Raw genomic sequence first — 27,257 nt, 5'->3', positions numbered from 1 at the left:
GCTCAATTCACAATAGCTAAACTATGGAACCAATCTAAATGCCCTTCAACAAATGAGTGGATAAAGAAAATGTGGTACATATACACAATGGAATATTACTCAGCCTTAAAGAAAAATGAAATTATAGTATTTGCAGGTAAATGAATGGAACTAAAGAATATCATGCTAAAGTGAAATAAGCCAATCCCAAAAAACCAAAGGCCAAATGTTTTCTCTGATAAGTAGATGCTGATCCATAGCGGGGGTATGAAGGAACTTTGAATTGTAGAGAGAATGAAGGAACTTTGGATTGTATAGAGGGGAATGAGGGAAGGGGTGAAGTGGGTAGTGAGGGGAAGGACTTTAGATTGTGAAACAGACATTATTACCTTATTTTTTAAAAATTATGATATAAAAAAATAGGCTTTTATAGGAAAATGTAACAAGAGGCAGCCTTAATATAGTATCTCAGTGTGACATCTCTTCCAATCTCCTAGTTAATGACCTTTCATGACTAAGGGGTTATCTTCAGGAAGGAGAAACTTGGTTCTATGCTGACATTATTAAATAACATGTCAAAAAATAATATGTGGGGTATTAACATTTTTCATAGTAAGATTTTTAAAGTGCTATTTTTCTGATTCATTAAATTGAAATCTTGATATATATTCTTTATACAGCAAAACTTTTTAGAAATAGGATATATCCAGGAATTCTTCCCAATAGTATTATAAATATAATATATAGCGTAAGGGTCACTACTTACTACTGTCCACTATTCCCTTTTCTTAAGCCTAATTATTTTACCTAATTAAAATAACCTCAAAATTTTGTGTTCAAATATACAGATTAGAAAAATCCTGTTATCTCATTTTTACCAGTATGCTATATTTGTTAAACTTCACTTTTAAAACTAAATACTTTGTCATTAACTTTATACACTCTTGAACATAATCACCCCATTCCCGGTTCCTTAAAACTCCCAGCTTTCTGGATAATCTTGCTATATTACTACCGTCCTTTATTCCTTGCTACATATCTAACTTCAAAAATTATTAATAAGGTGGAGTGCAGTGGCACTCACCTGTAATCCCTGCAACTCAAGAGGCTGAGGCAGGATGATAATGGCTAAGTTTAAGGATAGCCCCAGCAACTTAGCAAGACCCTGCCACTAGACAAGAAATAAAAAGGGAATATAGCTCAGTAGTAGAGCATTTGCAAGGCCCTGAGTTCAATCCCCAGGACTGAAAGACAGCAACAACTACAACAACAAAACTATTTATAAGCCCTGGTTCAAGAAAAAGCCTACTAATACAGGAAGAGTTCTAAGTAATGAACTCTAAAACAGTGAAGCACAGAATATATTCTAGAACTTAAAAACAGAAAGTAACATAATTAGCCTTCCTTTAATCATACAATACATATAAGTGATGAAAATTAAGCAGTACAAGAGTTTTGCCCCATTCTGATAGAAAAAGAACTCACTGAGCTAACACAGTCTACAGGAAATTAAGAGCAGGGTCTATGAATGAAGCTGCTGTTCTGGTTCTGTTATTAATTCTCTGCCCTTGAGCCATTTTTGCCTTCTTTACCTTTCTCATGTACAAAAAGAGAATAATTGAATAGTTAACAGTAGCAGATTTTTGTGAGAATTAAATGAGAAAACATATGTAAGTGTTTAAAATAACATCTACAACAGTGTTCAGTAAATACTAGTTGTTATTATCATTATCAAAATTAAAATGTTTCATCCTGAAATTTCATAATGTATGTGAGAAATAGTAATTCATGAGCTTAAGAAAGCCATGGTCAGACTGTTCTGCAGCACTGTTTATAAGAGCAAAACATTAAAACTGAATTAATGGTCAAGGGAACCACAGGACATCCATTCAAAGAAATATATAGCACTTGAAAAACCAGAGACAGATCTTTCTACTATGTGCTCATCTGTAATTCCAAAAGATAATGTTGATGGTGGTGGTGGCGGCCGTTAATGTAGTACTGGGGATCGTGCATGCTAGGCAAGTGCTTTACCAGTGAGCTACTTTCCCAGCCCCCACCTTTTTTTTTTTTTTTTTTTGATATAGGGTCTCACTAAATTGCCCAGGTTGCTCTCTAATTTTTTTGATTCTCCTGTCTCAGTCTCCAGAGTCTTTGGGATTACAGGCATGCACCACCATACCCAATGTTATGCTAATTTCTTTTAAAAAGAGAGCTGAGCCACTTGCCATGGGCTCCTACTTGTAATTCCAGGGACTTAGAAGGCTGAGACAAGGGGATTCCAAATTCAAGGCCAGCCTCAGCAATTTAGCAAGGCCCTAAGCAATTTAGTGAGATCTGTTTCAAAATAAAAGATTTTTTAAAAAGAGCTGGGGATGGGACTTAGTGGTAAAGCACCCCTGGGTTAAATCTCAGGTACAAAAAAAAAAAAAAAGAGCAAGAGAGCTGAAGAGCAATATGAATAAGATAGCATTTACTTTAGAAAAGTAAAATTATATGTACATATATATACATATATACATACACATACATGTGTAAATACACAGGAAGACAGCCTGAAAAGACAAATCAAATTGGTAACAGCATTTGCCTCTGGAAAAGTAATGGGATTGAGGCTTACTGGCATGGAAAGAAGATGGTAGTTTAGAATCATTTGATTTTGCTAAACAGTAAAAATGTTTGCATGTACTAATTCCCTTACTAAACAGTTCCTCACTAAAAGTGTTGGCAGAACAGAGAAAAGTAGAGACATCCACACAGAGAGGATGGGGGCAGAAAAGCTCAAAGTAGGGTGTCAGACCAGAAAAGAATGAGGAGGTTGTCCACTTAGAAGGGTTGCCACACAGTGGGTAAGAGCCCAAGTGGGTAAGAAAGCTCTGACAGAGAAATGTGGATCCAGGGAAAGGGCATGTGGCATCAGTCCAAGCACAGTGAGGAGATCACAGATCAAGATGGTGAGAATATTTAGGTCATGGTGGGATAGGCAGTGGCCCAACTCTGTCAGAAACCTTTCATGAGGTGAAAGGACATCCATATCAGTGGTGACAGTGGAGATGGAGATTGGTTCCAAACAGGCTGACTGGGCAAGTAAGGATAATGGGAACCTGGTTTCTCATTGTCAGGGAAGAGAGGGTTACAAACATGTAAAGGGAGAAAATAAGAATGAACTCTGTGGTGTTCAAGTGGAATGGGAGGTGTTGATATGAGTTCATGGATGAATAGATGGATAGATGAATGGATGGCTGCATGGAAGGAAGGATAGGTAGATATATGAGTGGGCATATGTATATGTATGCATTCTGAATATGAGTGTATGATTATATACACATAATATACACTCTTTTTCTGTCCACAGAGAATTCAGAAATAGTGATATCCCCAATAGCACTGAATATGCTAGCTTCTAAATATTGGTCTTCTCCTAAAGAAATCAAAACTCCCTGAAGAAATGACTTGATTAAAACACTGAGTAGGGGAAATCTGAAACATCTTGTGCCCAAAAGCAAAGGAATGCTCAAATAATGCTGAGAATAGTCAAAAGGACATAGGCATCAGCCTGAAAGAGTTTCAAATGGCCAAACTTGGGAAATCTAAGCATCAAAATAAGTAATTATAGTGATTATAGTCATTGAATAAAGTAAGAAACCATGAGTTCACAGCGATATAAGTAAATGATAAAAATAAATGAATGAATAAATTTTAAGTTTGGCAAAGAATAGTACATTTACATAGGTTCAAAGCATCCTGCCTCAAAATACTGACAAAAGAAAATAGATTAACTTTATAGTAAAGACTGACAGACACAATCTTGATCAAATAATCAATGTAAATATCATCAGTAATGGCACAAACTGAAATTATGTGCCATCTGATAGATCTAACAGAAGAAGAGATCATCATTTCCAGGAATTTCTTCCAAAACTGCATAACCCAAATTTAATCGTAAGCATCAAACAAATAAATATTAAGGAATAATCTACAAAATAAGTGACCTATAATCTTTGAAAGTGTCAAAAACATAAAGGTGAAGAAAAGGCAAAGGGACTCCTTCAGGAAACTGAAGCACATATAATTAAATGTAATGTAACTCTGAACTGGATCTATTTGCCACAAGGGAGATTACCATGGAAACTGAGTCTGAGGATTAAACAATGGTAATATGTCAATATTACTTTCTTGATTTTGATGGTTATATTACAGTTATGTAAGAGAACGTCTTGTTGAAAATAAATATAGAATACTGAGGGTAATGAGGCATCAGGGTTAACAGTTTATTCTCAAAAATAGTTCAGTGGGGAAAGATCTTTGTATTGTACTTGGGAAATACTCTGTAGGAATAAGAAATATAAGGGGATGGGAATATAATTCAGGGTCAGAGAACTTGCCTACCATGTGTGAGGCCCTGGATTTGATACCCGGCAGCACAAAAATAAATAAACAATAAAACTTAAAGTGCATATGAAAGAAACTTTATAAGATTAAAAAGTATGAGACTGGTACTGTGGCTCAGTGATAGCATTTGCCTAGCATGTGTGAGGCACTGGTTTCAATTCTCAGCACCGCATATAAATAAATAAAGGTCCAACTACTAAAAACATTTAAAAATATTAAAAAGTATAATTACAAAGACTTAATGTCGTGATATTATTTCTTTCTCCCCATGTTCTTTCTTTCATTTTTTTCTTTCTTTCCTTCTCTCTGCATCCCCTTCATACCCTACCATACTTTCCTTCTTTATCTTCCTTCTGTCCTTCCTTCTTTCTTCTTCCTCAGCATTATGCTTCCAATATCACACACAGAGCCCTAATCAATTTTTCAGGTAGGTATAGAAAGATTATTCACATATCCTAACCAAGAAATGTTAGATATTGCAGGTGAATAATAAAATGATGGCTATTGATTGCCATTGTTTAAAAAAAGATTTAATGGTTATGTGTTCTTACTTGTATGCTGCCCAAAACTGCTCACAGGACTATTTGTTTTCATTAGTTGCTATTACACAAATATTACTGACTAAACAATCATGAAATTATTACAGTATTTAGAAATAATAAGATCATTTTGCCAACACTCACCCTACCTACCTCTTACAATGAAGAAATGGAAAATATGGGTGAAAGTTCTTATAAACTGTAAAGTACAAAAAATTCAGCAGCCATTTAAAAAATTAATCACCAACAGCTATCAAAATATACATAAATCTAGTATTAAATACAGTGTATTTCTACAAGATATTCCTAACTTTAAGAGCTGCCTATATTCTCAATACTGATGATCAGGATGAGGAAAATTTTCTTCACACTATGGAATGTGGCAAAGGTAGAAAAATTTTTCACCTTTTCACCATCTGTGATGATCTGGATAGCATTTGGGATCAGTCGAGCAGTTTTCTCCTTGGTCATAAAGGTTATGTTCTTCAAAGCAATAGAAATCTAAACATACAAAAGAACTTAAAAAGTCAAAAAGTATATTTTTCAGAAGCATATACAATATAAAATGCCAAGTATTACAGCAATCTAATCCAGAATATTTAGTGAAAATCCTAAAGGAATTAATAAGCACATGCTTATTAATCCTTTAGGAAAAACAAGGTAAGCACACAGACATTCTTTCCTTCTGTATTCTCCTCCACCAACTCCCATTATCTAACATTAGGACAAAGTGTGAAAAGACACGTGGGTGTTCACATTCCACATTAACACACCAACACACAAGCAAAACTCAGTCTTTCATGTAAGACTTGGTTTGGGCAGCCAATAGATAAACAGTCAAGCTTTTTTCAACCTGAAATTTTTCTATAACCATATCTAGTAAGTACATTTTGTTCAACACGTAAATTTACTCATATCTAAGTATAGATGCACAAATATACATATGAATTTTCTTTGAAATCATCTACAATATGTTGTTTTTAAAGAGGACAGTGTATATTTCTATCTATACAATTATTTGTACCAACTAATCAAGTGCAAAAATAAGTCTTACTGTAGTTTCCCATCTGAAGATGTTGCTATAGAAACACAGCCAGTTTTCTGAAAGGTATAGTCGTCCCTGAAGCAAAATGTCCCTTTGAAGAGCACAAGCATAATCTATATACACAAAAATAAGGAGCATCTTATTCACAAAAATATGGCAACTGAATAAACCCTATACCATTTCAACACATGGAAAGTCATCATGATTTGTTCATTAGTTCACACATTCACATACTTGGGATACCATAAGTTAGATATTTTGCTGTGTACTAAGGTTATCAGAAGCAAATCTTACACTCATGGGAAGAGTCTAGAGGGAAGGAAGACAATAAACAAATAAATACAAAATGCTTAACATCATTTGTACCTCAATAAAGCTGTTTAAAACTGAAAAAAATAAATATGATAATGACCAAAGTATAGATAAACCTATGAACATCTACAGGTAACAAGAACTATAAAGGTAAGGGGGCTGGGATATAGCTCAGTTGGTAGAGTGCTTGCCTTGCAAGCACAAGGCCCTGGGTTGGATCCCCAGCACCACAAAAACAAAGAAAAAAAAGGTAAGGGGGTGGGGTGTGGAGACAGGATATAAGGAATGATTCCCCTAAAAAAGCAATCTATGGATCAGAACACAGTATAAATAAAAAAGACATGAGTACATTTTTTTTAAAAAAAAGCAATCTATAAACTAAAGTCTAAAGATTAATGAAGTTTCAGCAGCATCATGAAGGAATAACATATGTAAAAGCCCTATGGTTTAAAGATAGAGGGAAAAATAGTGGTGTAGGAGAACAAAAAGGAGGAAGGAAGGGAAAGGGGAAGATACATGGAATGAATTTAACAAAATCATATTATATTCATATACAGATATCAAAAGGAATTTCACTTTTATGTATGTATAGAAGAAGGGAAGTTTAAGAGCATGTAGGAAGGAGAATGGGGAAAGGAGGAGGAGAGGAAAAGTGGGAAAGGGGACTGAATCAAATTCCTTACATGTATGATTTTGTCAAAATGAAACCAATTACTATGTATAATGATAATGTTCTAATAAAAAATATAGTTTTAAAAAGCCCTATAGTGAAAAAAAACACGGTACATTTTAGGGTCTAGAAGATAGCTTTCTAGACTGGAGAAGCTAGAGGAATACATCTTGTAAGGTCTTACGGGTCATGGTAGAATGTACTCTCAGAAGCCACTGAGGAGGATTTTTGTTTTTTTAATATAGAAACTTTGCTTTTATTTATTTATTTTTATGTGGTGCTGAGGATCAAACCCAGTTCCTCACACATGCTAGGCAAGCACTCTACCACTGAGTTACAACCCCAGACACCCCACTGAGGGGTTTTAAGTGGAAGGGACATGATCAGATGTATATTATTAAATAGTGCTTTAATCACATTATGAAAATGGATTTCGATATGTCAGCTGGAAGTCCAGGGGACAGTTGATGGTGGTTCAGACCGGAAGAAAACAATAGGAAGAGAAAGAAATAGTTAAAATTCAGAAATATTTAGGAGGTAGCACTGATGAGGAATTGGTGATTGATTATAATGTTGGACAAGGTTAGAAGAGTAGTCAAAGATGACTCAGAAAATTGTATAAATTTCGAGTCAATTTCAAAGTTGATCCTTTCCATTTTAACACTGAAATCCAGCAAAATCAAGTTTTCAATTTAAAAAATACAAAAGAGACATCTGGAAAATGTCACTGCCTATCAAACAAGTTAATACCATATCTCTAAGATTAAGATCTGACTCTATGACTAACATAAACAGTAGTGGTAAATGCAAGATATAAAGGGTTGCTATGAGGTGATTTTATTAGCTGGTAAATTTTAAATTCTATAATGTAATTAGCAATTTTAGAAAAAAGCTGCACAAATCTCAAAATATTTTTACTCAGTCATGTTAAATTTCTAAGCAAACACTAAAAATTGAGCAAAGTAGCCAGTCTTTCACAATGCTTCCTTCAGTAAAACAAACCTGAGATGCCACCAAACAAAAATTCCTAATAAATAATTAAGCAGATTAAGTTACTCATTTACTAGTATGCATCTTCAAAACAGAGACTGGACTAAAGGTTACCTTGAGGTATCATGAAATTTTTATATAAACCACTACGATATTTTATCACTTTAATGCTCCTCATATTTCAGATCAGAAATACCTGGCAGACTTATTAGAACACAGATTGCTAGGTCCCTCCCCTAGAGTTTCTGATGCAATAGGACTGGAGAAAGGTCAAGAGTCTGTGTGTTCAACAGAATCTCAGATGATGGGAGCATGGCTAGTCTGTACACCACACTACATTATTTTATAATTAACCATACTAAAAGCTATAGGAAACACAAACTATAGGAACCACTACCTGGACATACTTTTTACCAGTGTTTTTTTAAAATGACTTCCCCAGAATGGTTATGTTCTATCATAACAAATGTTTACCTCAATAAAATTGATTTTTTAAAAAAAGACAAAGGCAATATATTCTATGCAAGAAATAAAACATTTCCTTTAAACAATAAAGAGGCTTATATTTACTCCTTGTCTTTTCTCCCAATTTCCCTACTGATTAATGATTATGTACTATAATAATAATCAGTATTTCAAGAGGCAACATACTACCGGACTTGAGTCATATTAACAATCTGATTCACCTAGAATGGAATGAGAAAATAAGGCTTATCACAAATTATTTTATGGATTTTATAACTTTATATTTGGTTATCAGAAAGAGTAAAATTCAAGAAGTTAACCAAGAAACTTAAGTCAATATGATACAAGCATTAGCATCAATCAATTCAGCTATTACATGATCAATTTCAGCAAATTGAATAGCTCCAACTCCTAAAGATTTATTTTAGCAACTACAATTTAAAAGGATACAAAACATAGTACTATGATAATATAGGAGTAAATCAGTACCATAAACTTACACATTAAACTTGCACAACAAGTAATATGCACATATTTAAGTAAACAAGATGCACTATTCTGTTTTACTGAAGGACTACTATCCAAAGGGAAGTAACAATTAACTACAAGAATGTACCTTTTTAAACAATAATATCAGGGAATACATATCCCAAAGTGTGACGTGCCATTCATGGCCGGCAAATAAAACCTGGCTTGGTTGAGCCATTAGACATGGAAATCTGGTTCTCAGGAACTGACAGTTATGACATATTATTCCAGATTGCCTGGAGTATGTGGTTTCCCTGCAGACTGCTTCACCACTGGAGTGTGCAGGCCCAGGATGTGGGAGAGACCCACTAGAGTCAAATGGCTTGCTTAGTTCCACCCAATACTGTTTCTCACAGAAGAAGAGCCTCCCTTTCCCCTTTGCTCTGTACTGCTATAAAGAAAGAAACGGAGGGCTCCACCATTTTGTTAGAGTCAGACCCTTATGAATGACTCAACCCATAACACCCCCATTCTAAAGATAATTCTGTCTCCTGTTTGTCTTGACGATAAATAAATTTCTTAGCCATTAGTTCATAGCCAGCCCATCCCTCGACAGGAACCCTTTTCCTCGCCCACATGGGACCTGCGGCTATACCAAAGCATTTCATTCTAGTAGCAATCATCTTTGAGAGCCCAATAATGCTGACGTTTGCTTTAAAAAAATTTTAAAAGACTCTTAAGACATTTTTAGAATTGCTTACAGATTCAATAAAGTTATGAAAGATATGAAAAATAACTACTCTCATTTTTTATTTTGTTTGCTTTTTACTTGAAATAATGAGTAAATATAAATTTTTAAAAAAACTGATTTTTCCTGGTGCAGAAAGGGAAACAGATACTCCCCTTGCTTTTCTTGGAATATTTTCTTTAGAAAACTTGCAATTCTTTCTCTGTTCCTTTGAGGATGTTTATGAATCTTTTTTTAAAAGTTAAATAGGCTTCTTGCCAGTTTTAAACCAGGAATATTTTCTCAAGGACCTGGGAGTCATCTCTGAAAAGTAAACATCAAGGAAAATAACATTTCTATCTCCAGCATCTGTGAGAAGGTAGGAGCCTAACTTCAGTAGGTACCTCACTTCAAGTTGCAAAACTAACTCCTGCCATAAAAATATGAGTTTATTTTTCCTTTGTATTTATGCCAACTAGCTATCACTGATGGTTGCCCTAATTACAAGGTAAATTTGGAATGAACTATGCGTGACATATGGTGATGTCAAGTCCTCTTATTTAAGGACTAGTGATCACTTCTTCAGAACCCTACATAGTGGGTTGTATGTGCTTGACTGTATAATAGCATGAGAGATTTCTTTCAGTTTTTACAACCTCTTGTGGGTTGCCTGCAATGCACTTCACATTCTAATTTAATGCTTAATTGATAATAAAATTGTTTTCTTTCTCTTTGGCTTTGTGGAGAGATTTTCTGAATTGGTAGGAGATTTTTATATTCCTTCAACACAACATTATCTGTCTTAAGCATCCACCTTGTTCACTCAGATAATCAGAGAATTTAACAAGGTTTTAAGTAATGGCATCCCTGGAAAAAATAATACAGTCTCCTAAGCTGAATACTTTCAATGGGATAAACAAATATATATAGAAAGAGTTATTTTAGTAGAAAATCATACATAGAATGGCTGGTCTAAGTTGGGAGGGATACTAACATGCATTTACTTCCCTTTTTATCCACAATTTTTCTAAGAGAACAGGGAAAACACATAAGAGATTAAATCCATAGCAATGCTGAGGGGTAGGTAAAAAGAATGAGTATATTAACAGACTGAAGGTTCCATTAAAGTTTTAGAAGACAGAAAGTGGATATCAATGAACAGAGTATGGAAAAAGCCTTACCTCAAAAAATATGCAGACAGGGCTGGGGAGATAGCTCAGCTGGTAGAGTGCTTGCCTTGCAAGCACAAGGCCCTGAGTTCGATCCCCAGTACCACCAAAAAAAAAAAAAAAAAAAATATGCAGACAAAAGCTGCAGTACAGATACAGTCATTCTTCCAGGTATCTGCACACTTAGAATCAGCAGGTACAAAGAGGGATGGTTAGAATAGATACAGACATCACAGAACTGACTGATGGGCTCCCTATGGCAGAGGTCAGCCACACTCACTGCCTCTTCCAAACATTTGCAGACCCCAACCTCTAAAAGCCACAGCTCCTAGTGTAAATACTAGTGTACCAGAGTAAAGTTGACTTTAGGCATGTAAGATTCAGGGTATAGCATAGTTTAGATCTTGAATGTCCACCAAAGGTCATGTGCTGAATTTGTATCCAGCCTATGGCGCTACTGGGAGGTAGTAGAATCTTTAAATGGTGGGACTTAATGGAAGGAAGTTGGGCCACTGGGGGCATGCCACTGAAGGGGGTACTAGGACCTAGCCCTCCTCTCTGCTTCTCAGAAGCCATGAAGTAATCAGCTTTGCTCCATCACATGTTCCCCAGGATCATGTACTTCCTTGCCACAGGCTCAAAAGCAATGAAGTCAACCAATCATGGAGAGAAACCTCTGAAACTGTGAGCCAAAATGAATCTTTCCTTCTTACAAGTTGATTATCTCAGGCATTTTGTCACAGTAATGGAAAGCTAACACAGGGTAGAAATCCAAATCTGCTTTCCCTCTGCACAAAGGAAAGATTTATCAGTCAACATGCCTCCTTTCTACCTTTCCACACAGGGGAGAGTTTTCTTGGGTAAACAGAGGTATATGTTTAGAGGCAACCCACTCCAACTTTGTAACAATCTATTCCTTCATTCATAATATGAAAGGACAACCATAAGATTACACAATTCATATTATTCCAGCACATATTCTCCTTCTCCCTTACCCCCACTACCCAGCACCAAATGATTTCACATTTGACATAACTTCAAAAACAAATGAGAAAAAAATTTGCTCTTCTTGTATTGCATAATTTGGGGCCATCAGTTCCTTGAAAGTTGAATAAAAATTATCTATAAAAACATCGGGGCATAGGGCTTTTTGTATGGTAGAATTTTGACTAATAAAATTTTTTAAGGATTATAGTTTTTTTTTTTGCTTTTTTTTTTTTTTTTTTTTTTTTGTTTTGCAGATTTGAACCCAGGGCCTTGTGCTTGCAAGGCAAGCACTCTACCAACTGAGCTATATCCCCAGCCCAGATTATAGATTCTTTATGTAACATTGTGCTCCACTCAGTGTATTTCAATACATTTCATCCAATTTCCAACCATCACCACTTCAATCATTTTACCCAAAGGATCTGCTATCTGCATACTCATGATAAGCCAAAGTGTTGGGAGATTAACATATCCCCATGATACTATTTTTTCTAGAAGTAGAATTGCTGGGTCAAATGTTTTTAATTTTAATAAATATTTACTTGGTTAAGATTAAGCAAGAAAAAAAGATATTACATGAATACATATTAGAAGTGAAAAAGTGGATATATAGGGGGCTGGGGATATAGCTCAGTTGGTAGAGTGCCTGCCTTGCAAGCACAAGGCCCTGGGTTCAATCCTCAGCACCGCCAAAAAAAAAAAGCAGATATATATACTCATGCTTAAGAAGGGAGAGTTAGTTGTAGTTACAGAGTTCCACTTGGGATGGATCTGCTAACAATCTATTAGAAGGACTACATTCTAGCAGAGGCTACCATAAGCCCTTCAACTATTATCACAGTTCAAGATCAAATGTTTGGCTAATTAGTATGTTAGAAAAAAGAATTTCAAGCTGTGCACAGTAGTGCATGCCTGTAATCCCAGCTGTTGGGGAGGTTAAGACAGGAGGATCTTGAGTTTAAAGCCAGCCTCAGCAACTTAGTTTGGCAAAAGTAACTCAGTGAGACTCTGTCTCTAAATAAACTATAAACAGAGTTGGGGATGTGGCTCTGTGGTTAAGTTGCCCCTGAGTTCAATCCCCCAGTACAAAAAAAAAGGTCGGGGGGGGATTTCAATGGTGAATTACTGGCTTGTTAATCAGTGTTAGAGGATGTTAGACACAGGTTAACATTGATGAAATAAGTTTTTGTCAATATCCAATTGTTGGCTAAATATTTTAGATTTTCTTCACCATTACAGGTACAGAGTGTAAGAATCTAGTAAGGCTTTCAACCCAGGTGTGTGCTTAATTCCCTAAATCAGAGTTTCTCAAACTTTAATGTGTATATATATTACCTAGGAATGCTTGGAATTTTTTGGGAAGAGTTGTGGGCTTCTCCCTATTTAATTATTCAAGTATTTATTTATAACAGTATGGACTCGTGAATATTTATTTGATTCTTAAAATTATAATCCAAAATTATTGTTATTTTATTGCTCAAGCAATTCTAGATTTGATCATTTTCAAATTGGCTCTTTTTTTTTTTTTTGGTAAGCTCTTCCTGACTTTCTGAAATAACTACAAGATACTTCAAACTCCCTCATCCTGCATTTTTACTGCTCCAGCTCTAGAATGGGCCATTTCTTCAAGAAGTCTTGCTATTTTATTGGAGAGTGGTATTTAGAAAATAAAATCTGAGCCCCAGGCATGCTTATTATTGCTAGGGTACTACTGTTTTAAATCCCTCTCAGCAGAAAGAGCTACAGAATAGACCTGTAAAGTCAGCCCTCCATACGGAAGGAAGGAAGGAAGGAAGGAAGGAAGGAAGGAAGGAAGGAAGGAAGGAAGGAAGGAAGGAAGGAAGGAAGGAAGGAAGGAGGGAAGGAAGGAGGGAAGGAGGGAGGGAGGAAGGAAGAATGATTACACCTATACTGATAAACTTTCTTCTCTCTGCATCACTCCCTAAACAATATACTATTGTTGCAGGGCAGGGGCCTTCTGGGAAACTGAGGTAGAGTGAAGATACCCCCAGTTTTCAAACTCTGATTTTGTCATCAAGTCAGAAAGACTTCAAACATGTCACTCAGAATAATAGGTATGAGTTTACTGAAAGGATAGGATAAGGGAAAGGGGACACTCTCATAGACAAAGGGGCTCCTCTCAGAGAGGACAATGTACCTCTTCTGCACTCCAGTTTTATTGGGGATCCCAGAGAAGTTTCCAGAGAGTTCCACCCAGATCCACTTCTTGACTTTTGACTGATTTTCAAGTCTTCACTGCCATGACAACTATAGTTCACTTTGGCCTAAGAATCTAATTGGATTCTTAATCACAAACTCTTACAGATTTTATAATTAGGAGGAATTATCCTTATCTCCCTGAGTTTCAGGATCTGGTCTGTGATGAGGATCACAAAAGTCTCCCCTTTCAGGGTAACTTGGGTTCTCTTATGGACATGATTTTTGGGCCTGCATTTCTCCTGCAGATAACAAGTAGTTTGCTGAGAAATGTGACATATCCTGTCCACCTAAGCCAGGCAGGGTTACAGGTGAATTGCTTCTTGGAAAAGAAAGAATGTGGGGGTTAGCACAATGTGCCCATTATATAGAATTATTCCCTTAACCTCATGTTCCCACCACTCATCTGTCTGTCCCCTATCACTGTAACTTTAACAGAAAGGTTCCCTCAGAAGCAGTCTTTAACAGAATTACTTTTCCATTTTCTTCCTAATCTTTTTAACTACTCATCCCTCTCCCATGGTATTCTAAAGAGAGTCCTCCCTCATAACAACCCTTCCTTTTATTAGCTCTTGTGAAGTGTCATGCAGAAAAGCAATGCCTTCTGTCAGGAAAGAAAATGCAATCTAGGTATAGTGGAGCATGTTTGTAATCCCAGTGACTCTGTACGCTTAGGCAAGAGTATCACAAGTTCAAGGCAAGCCTGGGCAATTTCGGAAGATCATATCTCAAAATATAATAAAAAGGATGGGGATGTAGCTCAGTAGTAGAGCACTCCTGGGTTCAATTCCCAATAGGAGCAGGAGATGCAGATGATGGCCCAGGAAGTTGAGGTTCATTTTGATGTTCTAGGAAAGGAGGAGACATATGCGTGGAAGCACAAATAATGGAGAGGAAGACCCACCCTGCACGTGGATGTCCTGCCTCTTGTCCCACTGCACAACCTGTTTCTCCTATAAAGTCCTTTGCACCCCTGATTCCCCTAGGAGAGATTTGAGATGGAAAGTCTAGTCTGTATTCTTTACAGCTAACCTTGAATGAAACTGTTTCATTCCACTAAGTTTTTTTTCCCCTTGAGTTTTCGGTTGAGTAGTGAGCAGCATGAACATTGGATCCCTGAAACATAACAACTATTTACACAGCATTTATATGAGGTATTAAACATATTCTAAAGATGATTTAAAGAATACTAAACAATGTGCACAGGTGATAGGCAAATACTGTACCATTTTATATACGGGACTTGAGCATCCACAGACTTTAGTATCTGAGGCGGAATCCTGGAACCAATCATCTTCTAGAGATACTAAAGAACTATCCTGATATCTTAGTTGATTAAACAAGTTTCCTGTGTAAAGGTCTGACAAATAAGCAATTATGTAACCACCACTGAAGTACCATGTAGAGCCATTTCATCACCCTAGAAATACCCCTGTGCTGCCATTTTACCTCTCATAACATTTTCTAAATTTTCTAAATGAAGCAGGTTTACTATAGCAGTAAGAAAAAAATTAAAAATGTAAATTTTGAAAGAAAATATATACACTGGAAAATACTGAAACAGACTGAATTTGGGAGTCTCTTTCTGAAATTAAGAGCAAATTCCTCATGCTAAGAGGAAAAGTTGAAGGGTTCTCCTAACCACAACCACTACCCCCACGTCCTAAGGAAGCTGAGAATGGAGATTGTCCTATTCCCAGGCCTGTGCAGCACCCACTAACTAAATCTATACATGTACACTTCCTATCATTTGTCTCACATCCCTGCCTCTGCCGCCTGAGTGCTGCCTCTTCAAAAAGTCTTGCTCACTTTCAGAGATCTCAAAGATGGAACTTTTGAAACAATTAAGTTTCTTATGCCTTTCTTCAAAGCTGGCTTTGAATAAAATGTATTTTCCTACCAATTTAACTCCAAATACTTTTGGAGCACTGAGCATTCTTTTAGCCTAAGCTCTTCCCCAGAGGTATTATTAGAGCCACGCAGTAACCATTTCTAAAAAGATAACTACAAAATATGAGCCAAATTATATATAGATAATAGGATCACCAATGATTTTCATTTTTTTCTTTTTACTTCTTCTGTATAACTTTTCAGTTTTATGATGAGTATATTTTACTGTAAAATCAGATTAATTTCTTTAAAATCAGATTAATTTCTTTCAAGAAGGCAGTAATGAGTATGCTACATTTTAGAAAGGTTTCTATGAAAAGTATTTTGATTTTAAGTGGCAGACTGGCAAGAAGCATTCTACATATGCAAAAAAGATCTACAATTTATTTTTAATATCTAACAAGCTATTCAAAGTTTAGGAAAAGACAACCCACTAGAAATGTTGGCAAAATTTATGACGAGAAAGCACAAAAAAAGAAATAAACCATGTTCAATGTCTCTCATAATTAAGGAAATGAATATTTAAACAATGATTAATACCATTTCTACCTAACAAACTCTGATAAAGCAGAATTCCTCAGGTATGGCAAAACAAGTACTCACACCGTTGATAAGAATGCAAATTATAAGGCCTCTCTGGAAAGTGATTTAGCAACAGTTAAAATTTTAAATGCTCATTAGCTTTTGTGTCACGATTCTACTTCACGGAGATTATGTTAGAGTATGTGTGCAAAAAATATTATATATATAGTTAAGTCAAAAATCACTCTTCCCCAAATTATAACAGTTTTACATTATCTAATTGTGAATGAGAATATGTGGCTTATCTTGAAAACTATTTTCTGTCTTGCATAAAGGCTTAAATGTTCTACATATATAGTCACTTGCCACTTCCATTCTGATAATGATGGTTAAAAATGTTGTTTTGTTTTGTTTTTTGCAAACTTCCATATTTTTTTACCTGCTATCAGCTTCTCCGTATCAGGTAGATGGGTGAACTGTCTTTTGTATTCCTCATTCCTGTCCTTATATGTTGAACTTGAAATCTGCAACAATAAAAATTTTTAATTTCTGCTTAATTATAATTGTAATATCTTATAACATAAATGAAATTTAAAATGCTTTCTATGCAATATTTTATATGTCCTCATATGAAAAACATAATTATCTCAAAAACACTAAGGGGAGAAAAAAGAACCGAAGAAACTACTTTCAACATGACAGAAAGGTTGGCAATCCTCTCTTTAAAAGTGAAAATATGGGAAAAAACTGATAATCATCTCAAAATGGCTGGAAACCGACAAAAGATATACAATAAACTGTAAAATGATTGTTTATGAAAATCACTGAACCTGGGTAAGTACAGCAGAATTCTGTGGTCCTTTTTCCTGGGCCTGTCCTTTTTCCTTTTTCCATAACCCCTCCTCCCCTACCAGTTAAGTCAGTGTGATAGTTCTACCAAGATAGAATAGGCCATAAAAATTAGCAGCTATGTCAACAGAGGTGGTTAAGTTCATTGGGAATGGAAAGCAGGAAATCTCTGCCTAGAGGTAAAAGGGAAAATCCTGAAGCTATTCAAGCAAGAATGAAGGCAAAGGCCCTATTGTTGCAAGTCAAATGACAGATGAGCAAGAGACTTTACAGAGAGATCTTGAAGGACAGGCAGCCACAGGTGGGCTTGATACACTCTCCATATATCCCTGGCCAAACAGAGGTTTGCATGTATATGTAGAAGAAACTAGAAATAGCCCAGCCTATTCATACATTCCTGGCTAGGGACACAGGAGATCTCAAGAGAACATAAAACCTGAGACAAACTGGAAAATGGCCTAAACTTTGAATATATTCCCTAATCTATACACACATCTGTCGGTAGAAGGGAAAAGCTGTACTGGCTGTATGTATTTGAACACATCATTGACCAGTCACTGGCTGACATGGGTAGTGACTCCTACAAATTCAGCCTTAAAGAGAAAAACAATATAGTTGGACATGGTGGTCCAAATTTGTAATCCCAGCAACTGGCAGACTGAGGCAAGTTTGAAGACTCAAGTTTGAAGCCAGTCTCAGCAACTTAAGTAAGGGCCTCAGCAATTCAGTGAAACCTTGTCTCAAAATAAAGTACAGAAAGGACTGGGGGTGTAGCTCAGTGCGAAAACATGCCTGAGTTCAATCTTAGTACTAAAAAAAAAAAAAAAAGAAAAGAAAAGAAAAGAAAAAAAGAAAGAAAATAATAAACTGAGCAGAAATTTTAGTTCCCACATGTCACAAAATAAACATTAGCTTTACGCAAATTATTAAACAAAAATCAACAATGACAACCCTTTGAGAAGGGAGAATACAATCAGAATCCAGGGATGGTTATTATCTAAATAGTCCAATTTTCAGTAAAACTATAAAATAGGTAAAGAAACAGAAAAATGTGACTAATACTCTGGAAAGAAAAAAGAACAGGTAATAGAAGCAATCTTTAAGGGTCCCCATTCATTGGATTTAGCAGACAAATATTTCAAAGCAATTATTATAAATATGTCCGAAGTACTAAAGAGAACTATGCTTAAAGGAAAGTAAAACAACAATGATTCCACAAGTACAGAGAATTCAAGCAAATATATATATTAACATATATTCATATATTTAAACAAATCTTTTAAATAAAAAAAAATGGGCATTCTGGAGTTGAAAACTACAAACCCTAAAATAAAAATCTCACTAGAGGGATTCAATCAGTAAACATGAAAATAGATCAGCATAACATCAAATATGAAGAGATGGGATGACATAATTATATATTTAGAGGAGCCTGGAAATTCCACCAGAAAACTCTTAGAACTCATAAGTGAATTCAGTAAAGTAGCAGGTTACAAGATCAATGCTCATAAATCCAATGTATTTTTATACATAAGTGATGAATCTTCAGAAAGAGAAGTTAGGAAAACTATCCCATTCACAATAGCCTCGAAAAAAATAAAATACTTGGGAATCAATCTAACAAAAGAGGTGAAAGACCTCTACAATGAGAACTACAGAACACTAAAGAAAGAAATTAAAGAAAACCTTAGAAGATGGAAAGATCTCCCATGTTCTTGGATAGGCAGAATTAATATTGTCAAAATGGCCATACTACCAAAAGTGCTATACAGATTCAATGCAATTCCAATTAAAATCCCAATGATGTACCTTACAGAAATAGAGCAAGCAATTATGAAATTCATCTGGAAGAATAAGAAACCCAGAATAGCTAAAGCAATCCTCAGCAGAAAGAGCAAAGCAGGGGGTATCGCAATATCAGATCTTCAACTCTACTACAAAGCAATAGTAACAAAAAGGGCATGGTATTGGTACCAAAATAGAAAGGTAGATCAATGGTACAGAATAGAGGACACAGACACAAACCCAAATAAATACAATTTTCTCATACTAGACAAAGATGCCAAAAATATGCAATGGAGAAAAGATAGCCTCTTCAACAAATGGTGCTGGGAAAACTGGAAAACCATATGCAACAGAATGAAATCAAACCCCTATCTCTCACCCTGCACAAAACTCAGCTCAAAATGGATCAAGGACCTCGGAATCACACCAGAGACCCTCCACCTTATAGAAGAAAAAGTAGGTCCAAACCTTCAACTTGTTGGCTTAGGATCAGACTTCCGTAACAGGACTCCCATAGCACAAGAAATAAAAGCAAGAGTCAACCACTGGGATAGATTCAAACTAAAAAGCTTTCTCTCAGCAAAGGAAACTATCAGTAATGTGAAGAGAGAGCCTACAGAGTGGGAGAATATCTTTGCCAATCATACTTCAATTCAGATAGAGCACTAATTTCCAGAATCTATAAAGAACTCAAAAAACTCTACACCAAGAATACAAATAATCCGATCAACAAATGGGCTAAGGCAATGAACAGACACTTCACAGAAGAACACATACAAGCAATCAACAGATATATGAAAAAATGTTCAACATCTCTAGTAATAAGAGAAATGCAAATCAAAACTACCCTAAGATTTCATCTCACCCCAATTAGAATGGCGATTATCAAGAACACAAGCAACAATAGGTGTTGGGGAGGATGTGGGGAAAAAGGTACACTCATACATTGCTGGTGGGGTTGCAAATTAGTGCAGCCACTCTGGAAAGCAGTATGGAGATTCCTCAGAAAGCTTGGAATGGAACCACCATTTGACCCAGCTATCCCATTCCTTGGCCTATACCCAAAGGACTTAAAATCAGCATACTACACAGATACAGCCACATCAATGTTCATAGCTGCTCAACTCACCATAGCCAGATGGTGGAACCAACCTAGATGCCCTTCAGTTGATGAATGGATAAAGAAACTGTGGCATATATATATACACAATGGAATATTACTCTGCCATGAAGAATGATAAAATTATGGCATTTGCAGGCAAATGGATGAAATTGGAGAATATCATGCTAAGTGAGATAAGCCAATCTCAAAAAACTAAAGGACGAATGATCTCGCTGATAAGCAGATGAGGACATATAATGGGGGGTAGGAGGGGTTAGCGTTAGGGTTAGGGTTAGGGTTAGGGTTAGGTTTAGGGATAAGGAGGGTGGTAAGAATGGAGGAAGGAAGGACTGTATAGAGGGAAAAGAGGGGTGGGAGGGGTGGGGGGGAAGGGAAAAAAAATAACAGAATGAATCAAACAACATTGCCCTATGTAAATTTATGATTACACAAATGGTATGCCTTGACTCCATGTACAAATAGAGAAACAACATGTATCCCATTTGTTTAAATAATAAAAAGGAAAAAAAAAGAGATGGGGAAGTTTGAAGAAAATAAATAAGACTCTCAGATACCTGCAGGATAACATGAACTAAACCAAAATGAATGTAAACCAAAATGCATGAGTATCAGAAGGAAAAAGGAGAGGGCAGAAAAACATTTGAAGAAGCAGTGGTCAAAATTTTTCAAAGATTTTTAAATAAACCCCAAGTAAAAGAAACAAAGAGCATCGCACTTAGACTTACAATAGTTAAATTACTGAAAAACATGCTCTTGGCATTGCCATCTGGTGTCCTCACTGGAGGCTGAACCAATGGGGCTGGCCTGATCTCCAAACTGTGAGCTAAATAAATCTTTTCTCTTTATAAAGTTAGTTTCCCCTAATATTTAATTGTAGTAATGCAGAGCTGACTGACACATGTCCCATTCAACAATAGCAGAATGCACTGTTTTTTTTTTTTTTTTCCTAGCTCACAGGAAACATTCTCCAGAGCAGACCACATCCAAGCCCTCAAGACAAATTTCAGCAAAATTGAAAGGATTAAACCATATGAAGTATGTTCTTTGTGAACAACAGAATAAAACTAAAGACTAACAATACAAGGACTAGATCACAGCTTCAAATAATCTGAATACTTAAAAATAGAATGGAATATAGTCATCTCCTACTGAATCAAAGGGTGCTTGACCACTGAGCTATATCCCTAACCCATTTTTAATTCTGAGACAGGGTCTTGCTAAGTTGCATAGGGCCTTACTAAGTTGCTGAGGCTGGCCTCAAACTTAAGATCCTCCTGCCTCACAGCCTCCCAATTCACTGAATCATAAGCATGTGCCACTACACCCAGCCAGGTTAATTTACTCTCAGTTTTTCACTTCTTATTCTAATACACTACCAACACTCATTTCAAAAATATACTTTGGAGGCTATGGACTATGTCATAGATACTGAGTCTCTGATAACTCTTCAGATCATTTTTATCAGATATCAACCATTAGGATTTTGGATTGCAAGATATTGGTTTACTGAATTTTATAGTATTTATATATATAAATATGCACAGAAAGTATTGGAATCACTTAAAGTAAGAAGACTTATTTTTGAAAATGATTTTAGAGAATTACAAGACAAAAAGAAATTAGAATTTATTTATTTATTTTTTTAATTTTTATTTTTATTTATTTTTTTTTTTTTTTGCTGTCTTGGAGTTTGCATCCAGAGGTTTTCTACTACTGAGCTACATCCCCAACTCTCTTTATTTTTTATTTTGAGACAGGGTCTTCTTTAGCTGTCCAGGCTGGACTTGAATTTGGGATCCTCCTGCCTCAACTTTCCAAGTTGTTTGGCATATAGGAGTGCACAGGTACTCCAAATGAAAATGGAATGCTTAGGGACAGAAACTTAAAATGATTAAAAATTTTTAATATTATCTACCTCATTCTATCTTCATTTACATAACCATCTCCTGTTAACAGCCATTTTTAATTTTAACAAAGTACAATGTATCTATTTTTTTCTTTTGCCTCTTGAAATTTTGGTGTCACATCTAAGAAACTATTGCCTAATCCAAAGGTCACGAAGATTTATAAATAACTGTTTTCTTTCTAAGAGTTTCATAGTTTTAGCTCTTATACTGAGATCTATGATAGATGTTAATTTTGTATATGGTGTAAAGCAGAGGTCCACATTTATTCTTTTGCATGTGTATGTCTAATTGTCCAGGTACCATTTGTTGAAAAGACTATTGATTCCCCCTTTATATTACTCTGGCACCTATCTTAAAAATTAACTGATCATAAATTTAAGAGTTGATTTTTAGACTCTCAATTTTATTCCATTAATATACAAGTCTAGTCTTGTGTCAATGAAAGTCATGTTAATTACTGTAGCTTTGCAGCAAGCTTTGAAACTGGGGTGTGTGCATTTTCTAACTTCTTTTTTTTTTTTTTTTTTTTTTTTAGTTGTCCTTGAACCTTTACTTTATTTGTAAATATGCAGTGCTGAGGATCAAATCCAGTGCCTCACACATGCCAGGCAAGTGCTCTACCACTAAGTTCCAACCCCAGCTCCTAACTTCATTCTTTATCAAGATTATGTTTGGTAATTCTGGGTCCCTGGCACTTTTGGGTGACTTTAGGTTCAGCCTGCCAATTTCTAGAAAAATAATAGTTTGGATTTATAGGATGGCATTGAATCTGTGGATTAATTTGAGGAGTATCTCCCTCTTTACAATAGTGTCTCCTAATCCATGAACATGAGATGTCTTTTCTCTTGATTATCTATTTAAACCTCTTTCAGTGAGGTTTTGTAGTTTTCAGTGCACAGTAGTCTCTCCATATCATAGGTTTTGCTGTCATGGTTTCAGTTACTTATGGTCTGAAAATATTAAGCAGAAAATTTCAGAAGTAAATAATTCATATACGTTTTAAATAACTTCTATATAGTATGTTTATCATAGTTAATTTTATTATTTACTTATTGTTCATTTTTTACTATGTCTAACTTATAAATTGAAATTTATCATAGGTAAGTATAGGAAAAAACATAGTATATGTAAAGATTTGTTGGTATCCACTGTTTCAGGAATCCACTGGGGATATGGAAGCCATCCCCTAAGGGTAAGAGGGGACTTCTAATACAAATATTACACATCTTTTGTTAAATTGATTCCTAACTCCTATTTTGATGTTACTATAAATGAAATTTTCCTAATTTCATTTTAAGATTGTTCACTGCTAGTGTAGAGAATTACAATTAATGTTGTTTTAGAATCATAAAATGGTTTGGGAAATGTTGTCTCCTTTTCTACTTTTTTGGAAGAGTTTTTAAAGGATCTGTGTTAAGTCTTTAAATATTTGGTAGAGTATACCAGTGAAGCCATTTGGTCCTGAGCTTTTCTTTGTGAAAAGTTTCTGTTATTGTTTTGGTCTTGGGGGTTGGTGTGTTTTGTTGTTGTTTTGGTTCATTTTTGTGAGTCTGGGTTGAAAAATCAGCTGAGGTCCAAACTGGTTTTTCCCCCATATGTAACCTATTTTTTTTTCTTTTTTTTTTTAATTTATTTTTATTGTAAACAAATGGGATACATGTTGTTTCTGTTTGTACATGGAGTAACAGCATACCATTTGTATATTCATAAATTTACAGAGTACTGATGTTTGAGTCATTCCATTATTTTTTCCTTCCCCCCCCCACCCCTCCCACCTCTCTTTTTCCTCTATACAGTCCCTCCTTCCTCCATTCTTGTCCCACTCCCACCCCCCATTAAGTGTCATCATCCACTTATCAGTGAGATCATTCCTTTTCTGGATTTTTGAGATTGGCTTATCTCATTTAACATGATATTCTCCAATTTCATCCATTTGCCTGCAAACGCCATAATTTTATTATTCTTTATAGCTGAGTAATATTCCATTGTATATATATACCACAGTTTCGTTATCCATTCATCAATTGAAGGGCATCTAGGTTGGTTCCATAGTCTGGCTATTATGAATTGAGCCGCTATGAACATTGATGTGGCTGTATCTCTGTAGTGCGCTGATTTTAAATCCTTTGAGTATAGGCCGAGGAGTGGGATAGCTGGGTCAAATGGTAGGTCCATTCCAAGTTTTCTAAGGAATCTCCGCACTGCTTTCCAGAGTGGCTGCACTAATTTGCAGCCCCACCAGCAATGGATGAGTATACCTTTTTCCCCACATCCTCGCCAACACCTATTGTTGCTTGCATTCTTGATGATCGCCATTCTAATTGGGGTGAGATGGAATCTTAGTGTAGTTTTGATTTGCATTTCTCTTATTACTAGAGATGTTGAACACTTTTTCATATATCTGTTGATTGCTTGTACGTGTTCTTCTGTGAAGTGTCTGTTCATTTCCTTAGCCCATTTGTTGATCGGATTATTTGTATTCTTGGTGTAGAGTTTTTTGAGTTCTTTATAGATTCTGGAAATTAGTGCTCCGTCTGTTCATTTCCTTAGCCCATTTCTTGATTGGGTTATTTGTATTCTTGGTGTAGAGTTTTTTGAGTTCTTTATATATTCTGGAAATTAGTGCTCTATCTGAAGTATGAGTGGCAAAGATATTCTCCACTCTGCCTATCCAAGAACATGGGAGATCTTTCCATCTTCTAAGGTCTTCCTTAATTTCTTTCTTCAGTGTTTTGTAGTTTTCATTGTAGAGATCTTTTACTTCTTTGGTTAGATTGATACCCAAGTATTTTATTTTTTTTGAGGCTATTGCAAATGGAGTTGTTTTCCTCATTTCCCTTTCAGCTGTTTCATCGCTTGCGTATAAAAATGCTGTAGATTGATGCGTGTTGATTTTATAGCCTGCTATTTTGCTGAATTCATTGATGAGGTCTAGAAGTTTTCTGGAGGAGGTTTTTGGATCCTCTAAATATAGAATCATGTCATCCGAAAATAGTGACAGCTTAAGCTCCTCTTTTCCTATTCATATCCCTTTAATTTCTTTAGTCTGCCTAATTACTCTGGCTAGAGTTTCAAGGACAATGTTGAATAGAAGTGGTGAAAGAGGACATCCCTGTCTTGTTCCTGTTTTTAAAGGGAATGGTATCAGTTTTTCTCCATTAAGAATGAAGTTGGCCATGGGCTTAGCATAAATAGCCTTTACAATGTTCAGGTATGTTCCCACTATCCCTATTTTTTCTAGTGTTTTCAGCATGAAGGGGTGTTGTATATTGTCAAATGCTTTTTCTGCATCAATTGAAATAACATATGATTCTTATCCTTAAGTCTATTGACATGATGGATTACGTTTATTGATTTACGGATGTTAAACCATCCTTGCATTCCAGGAATGAACCCCACTTGATCGTGGTGCACAATTTTCTTAATATGTTTTTGGATATGGTTTGCCAATATTTTATTAAGGATCTTAGCATCTATATTCATCAAGGATATTGGTCTAAAATTTTCTTTCCTTGATGTGTCTTTTCCTGGTTTGGGTATGATGATGATATTAGCTTCATAGAATGAAGTTTGGTAGGGTACCCTCCTTTTCTATTTCCTGGAATACTTTGAGAAGTATTGGAATGAGTTCTTCTTTGAAGGTCTTGTAGAACTCTGCTGAGAATCCATCTGGTCCTGGGCTTTTCTTGGATGGTAGATTTTTAATGGCTTCTTCTATTTCATTGCTTGATATTGATCTGTTTAAATCGTGTATGTCCTCCTGGTTCAGTTTGGGAGGAGCATATGTCTCTAGAAATTTGTCAATGTCTTCGGTACTTTCTATTTTGTTGGAATACAGATTTCCAAAGTAGCTTCTCATTATGTTCTGTATCTCAGTGGTGTCTGTTGTGATATTTCCTTTTGCATCATGAATTTTAGTAATTTGAGTTTTCTCTCTCCTTCTCTTTGTTAGTGTGGCTAAGGGTTTGTCTATTTTGTTTACTTTCTCAAAGAACCAACTTTTGTTTTGTCAATTTTTTGAATAGTTTTCTTTGTTTCAATTTCATTGATTTCAGCTCTGATTTTAATGATTTCCTGTCTTCTACTACTTTTGCTGTTATTCTGTTTTTCTTTTTCTAGGGCTTTGAGCTGTAATGTTAGGTCATTTAATTGTTGACTTTTCATTCTTTTCTGGAATGCGCTCCATGCAATGAATTTTCCTCTTAACACCACTTTCATAGTGTCCCAGATTTTCATATGTTGTATCATCATTCTCATTGACCTCTAAGAATTTTTTAATCTCCTCCCTGATGTTTTTTGTTATCCATGTTTCATTCAATAGCATATTATTAGTCTCCAGTGTTGGAGTAATTTCCTTTTTTACTTTGTCATTGATTTCTACTCTCAGTCCATTATATCTGATAGAACACAAGGCAGTATCTCTATTTTTTTGCATTCCTAAGGGCTGCTTTGTAGCATAACATATGGTCTATTTTTGAGAGGTTCCATGTGCTGCTGAGAAGAAAGTGTATCCACTCGTTGATGGATGGAATATTCTATATATGTCTATTAAGTCTAGGTTATTGATTGTGTTATTGAGTTCTATGGTTTCTTTGGTTGGATTTTTGTTTGGAAGATCTATTTAGTGTTGACAGCAGTGCATTAAAGTTGCCCAGAATTATTGTGTTGTGGTCTATGTAATTCTTGAAATTGAGAAGGATTTGTTTGATGTACAGGGATGCACCATTGTTTGGGCATAAATATTTACTATCGTTATGACTTTCTGATTTATGTTTCCCTTAAGCAGTATGAAATGTCCTTCTTTATCCCCTCTGACTAACTTTGGCTTGATGTCCACTTTATCTGATATAAGGATGGAAACCCCCGCTTTTTTACTGGTCCATGTGCGTGGTAGGTTTTTTAACCCATCCTTTCACCTTTAGTCTGTGGATGTCTTTTTCTATGAGATGAGTCTCTTGCAGGCAGCATATTGTTGGGTCTTTCTTTTTAATCCATTCTGCCATCTATGTCTTTTGATTGATGAGTTTAGGCCAGTTAACGTTCAGGGTTATTATTGAGAAATGATTTGTATTCCCAGACATTTGGCTTATTTTGGTTTTTAAGTTGACTTGGTTTCTCCTTGAGTGGTTTTTCTCTAAGGTAGTTCCTCCCTTTGCTGACCTCCATTGTTTGTTTTTCATTTCCCTCCTCATGGAATATTTTGTTGAGAACATTCTGTAGT

The 27,257-nt window shown here is 35.6% G+C and overlaps 1 protein-coding gene across 1 annotated transcript in view; it reads right to left on the bottom strand.

Moving 5' to 3' along the window:
• Positions 1 to 27,257, bottom strand: part of GRAMD1C (GRAM domain containing 1C) — a 106,577-nt gene that overhangs the window by 55,834 nt on the left and 23,486 nt on the right. The window contains 3 exon segments of the mRNA XM_079155419.1: positions 5,316 to 5,411; positions 5,965 to 6,068; positions 16,812 to 16,896. Of these exon segments, the coding sequence (XP_079011545.1) occupies positions 5,316 to 5,411; positions 5,965 to 6,068; positions 16,812 to 16,896 (285 nt within the window).

This window comes from Sciurus vulgaris (assembly GCF_902686455.1).
Source record: "Sciurus vulgaris genome assembly, chromosome: 10".
Taxonomy (NCBI): domain Eukaryota; kingdom Metazoa; phylum Chordata; class Mammalia; order Rodentia; family Sciuridae; genus Sciurus; species Sciurus vulgaris.
This window is presented reverse-complemented; position numbering and strand designations above follow the sequence as displayed.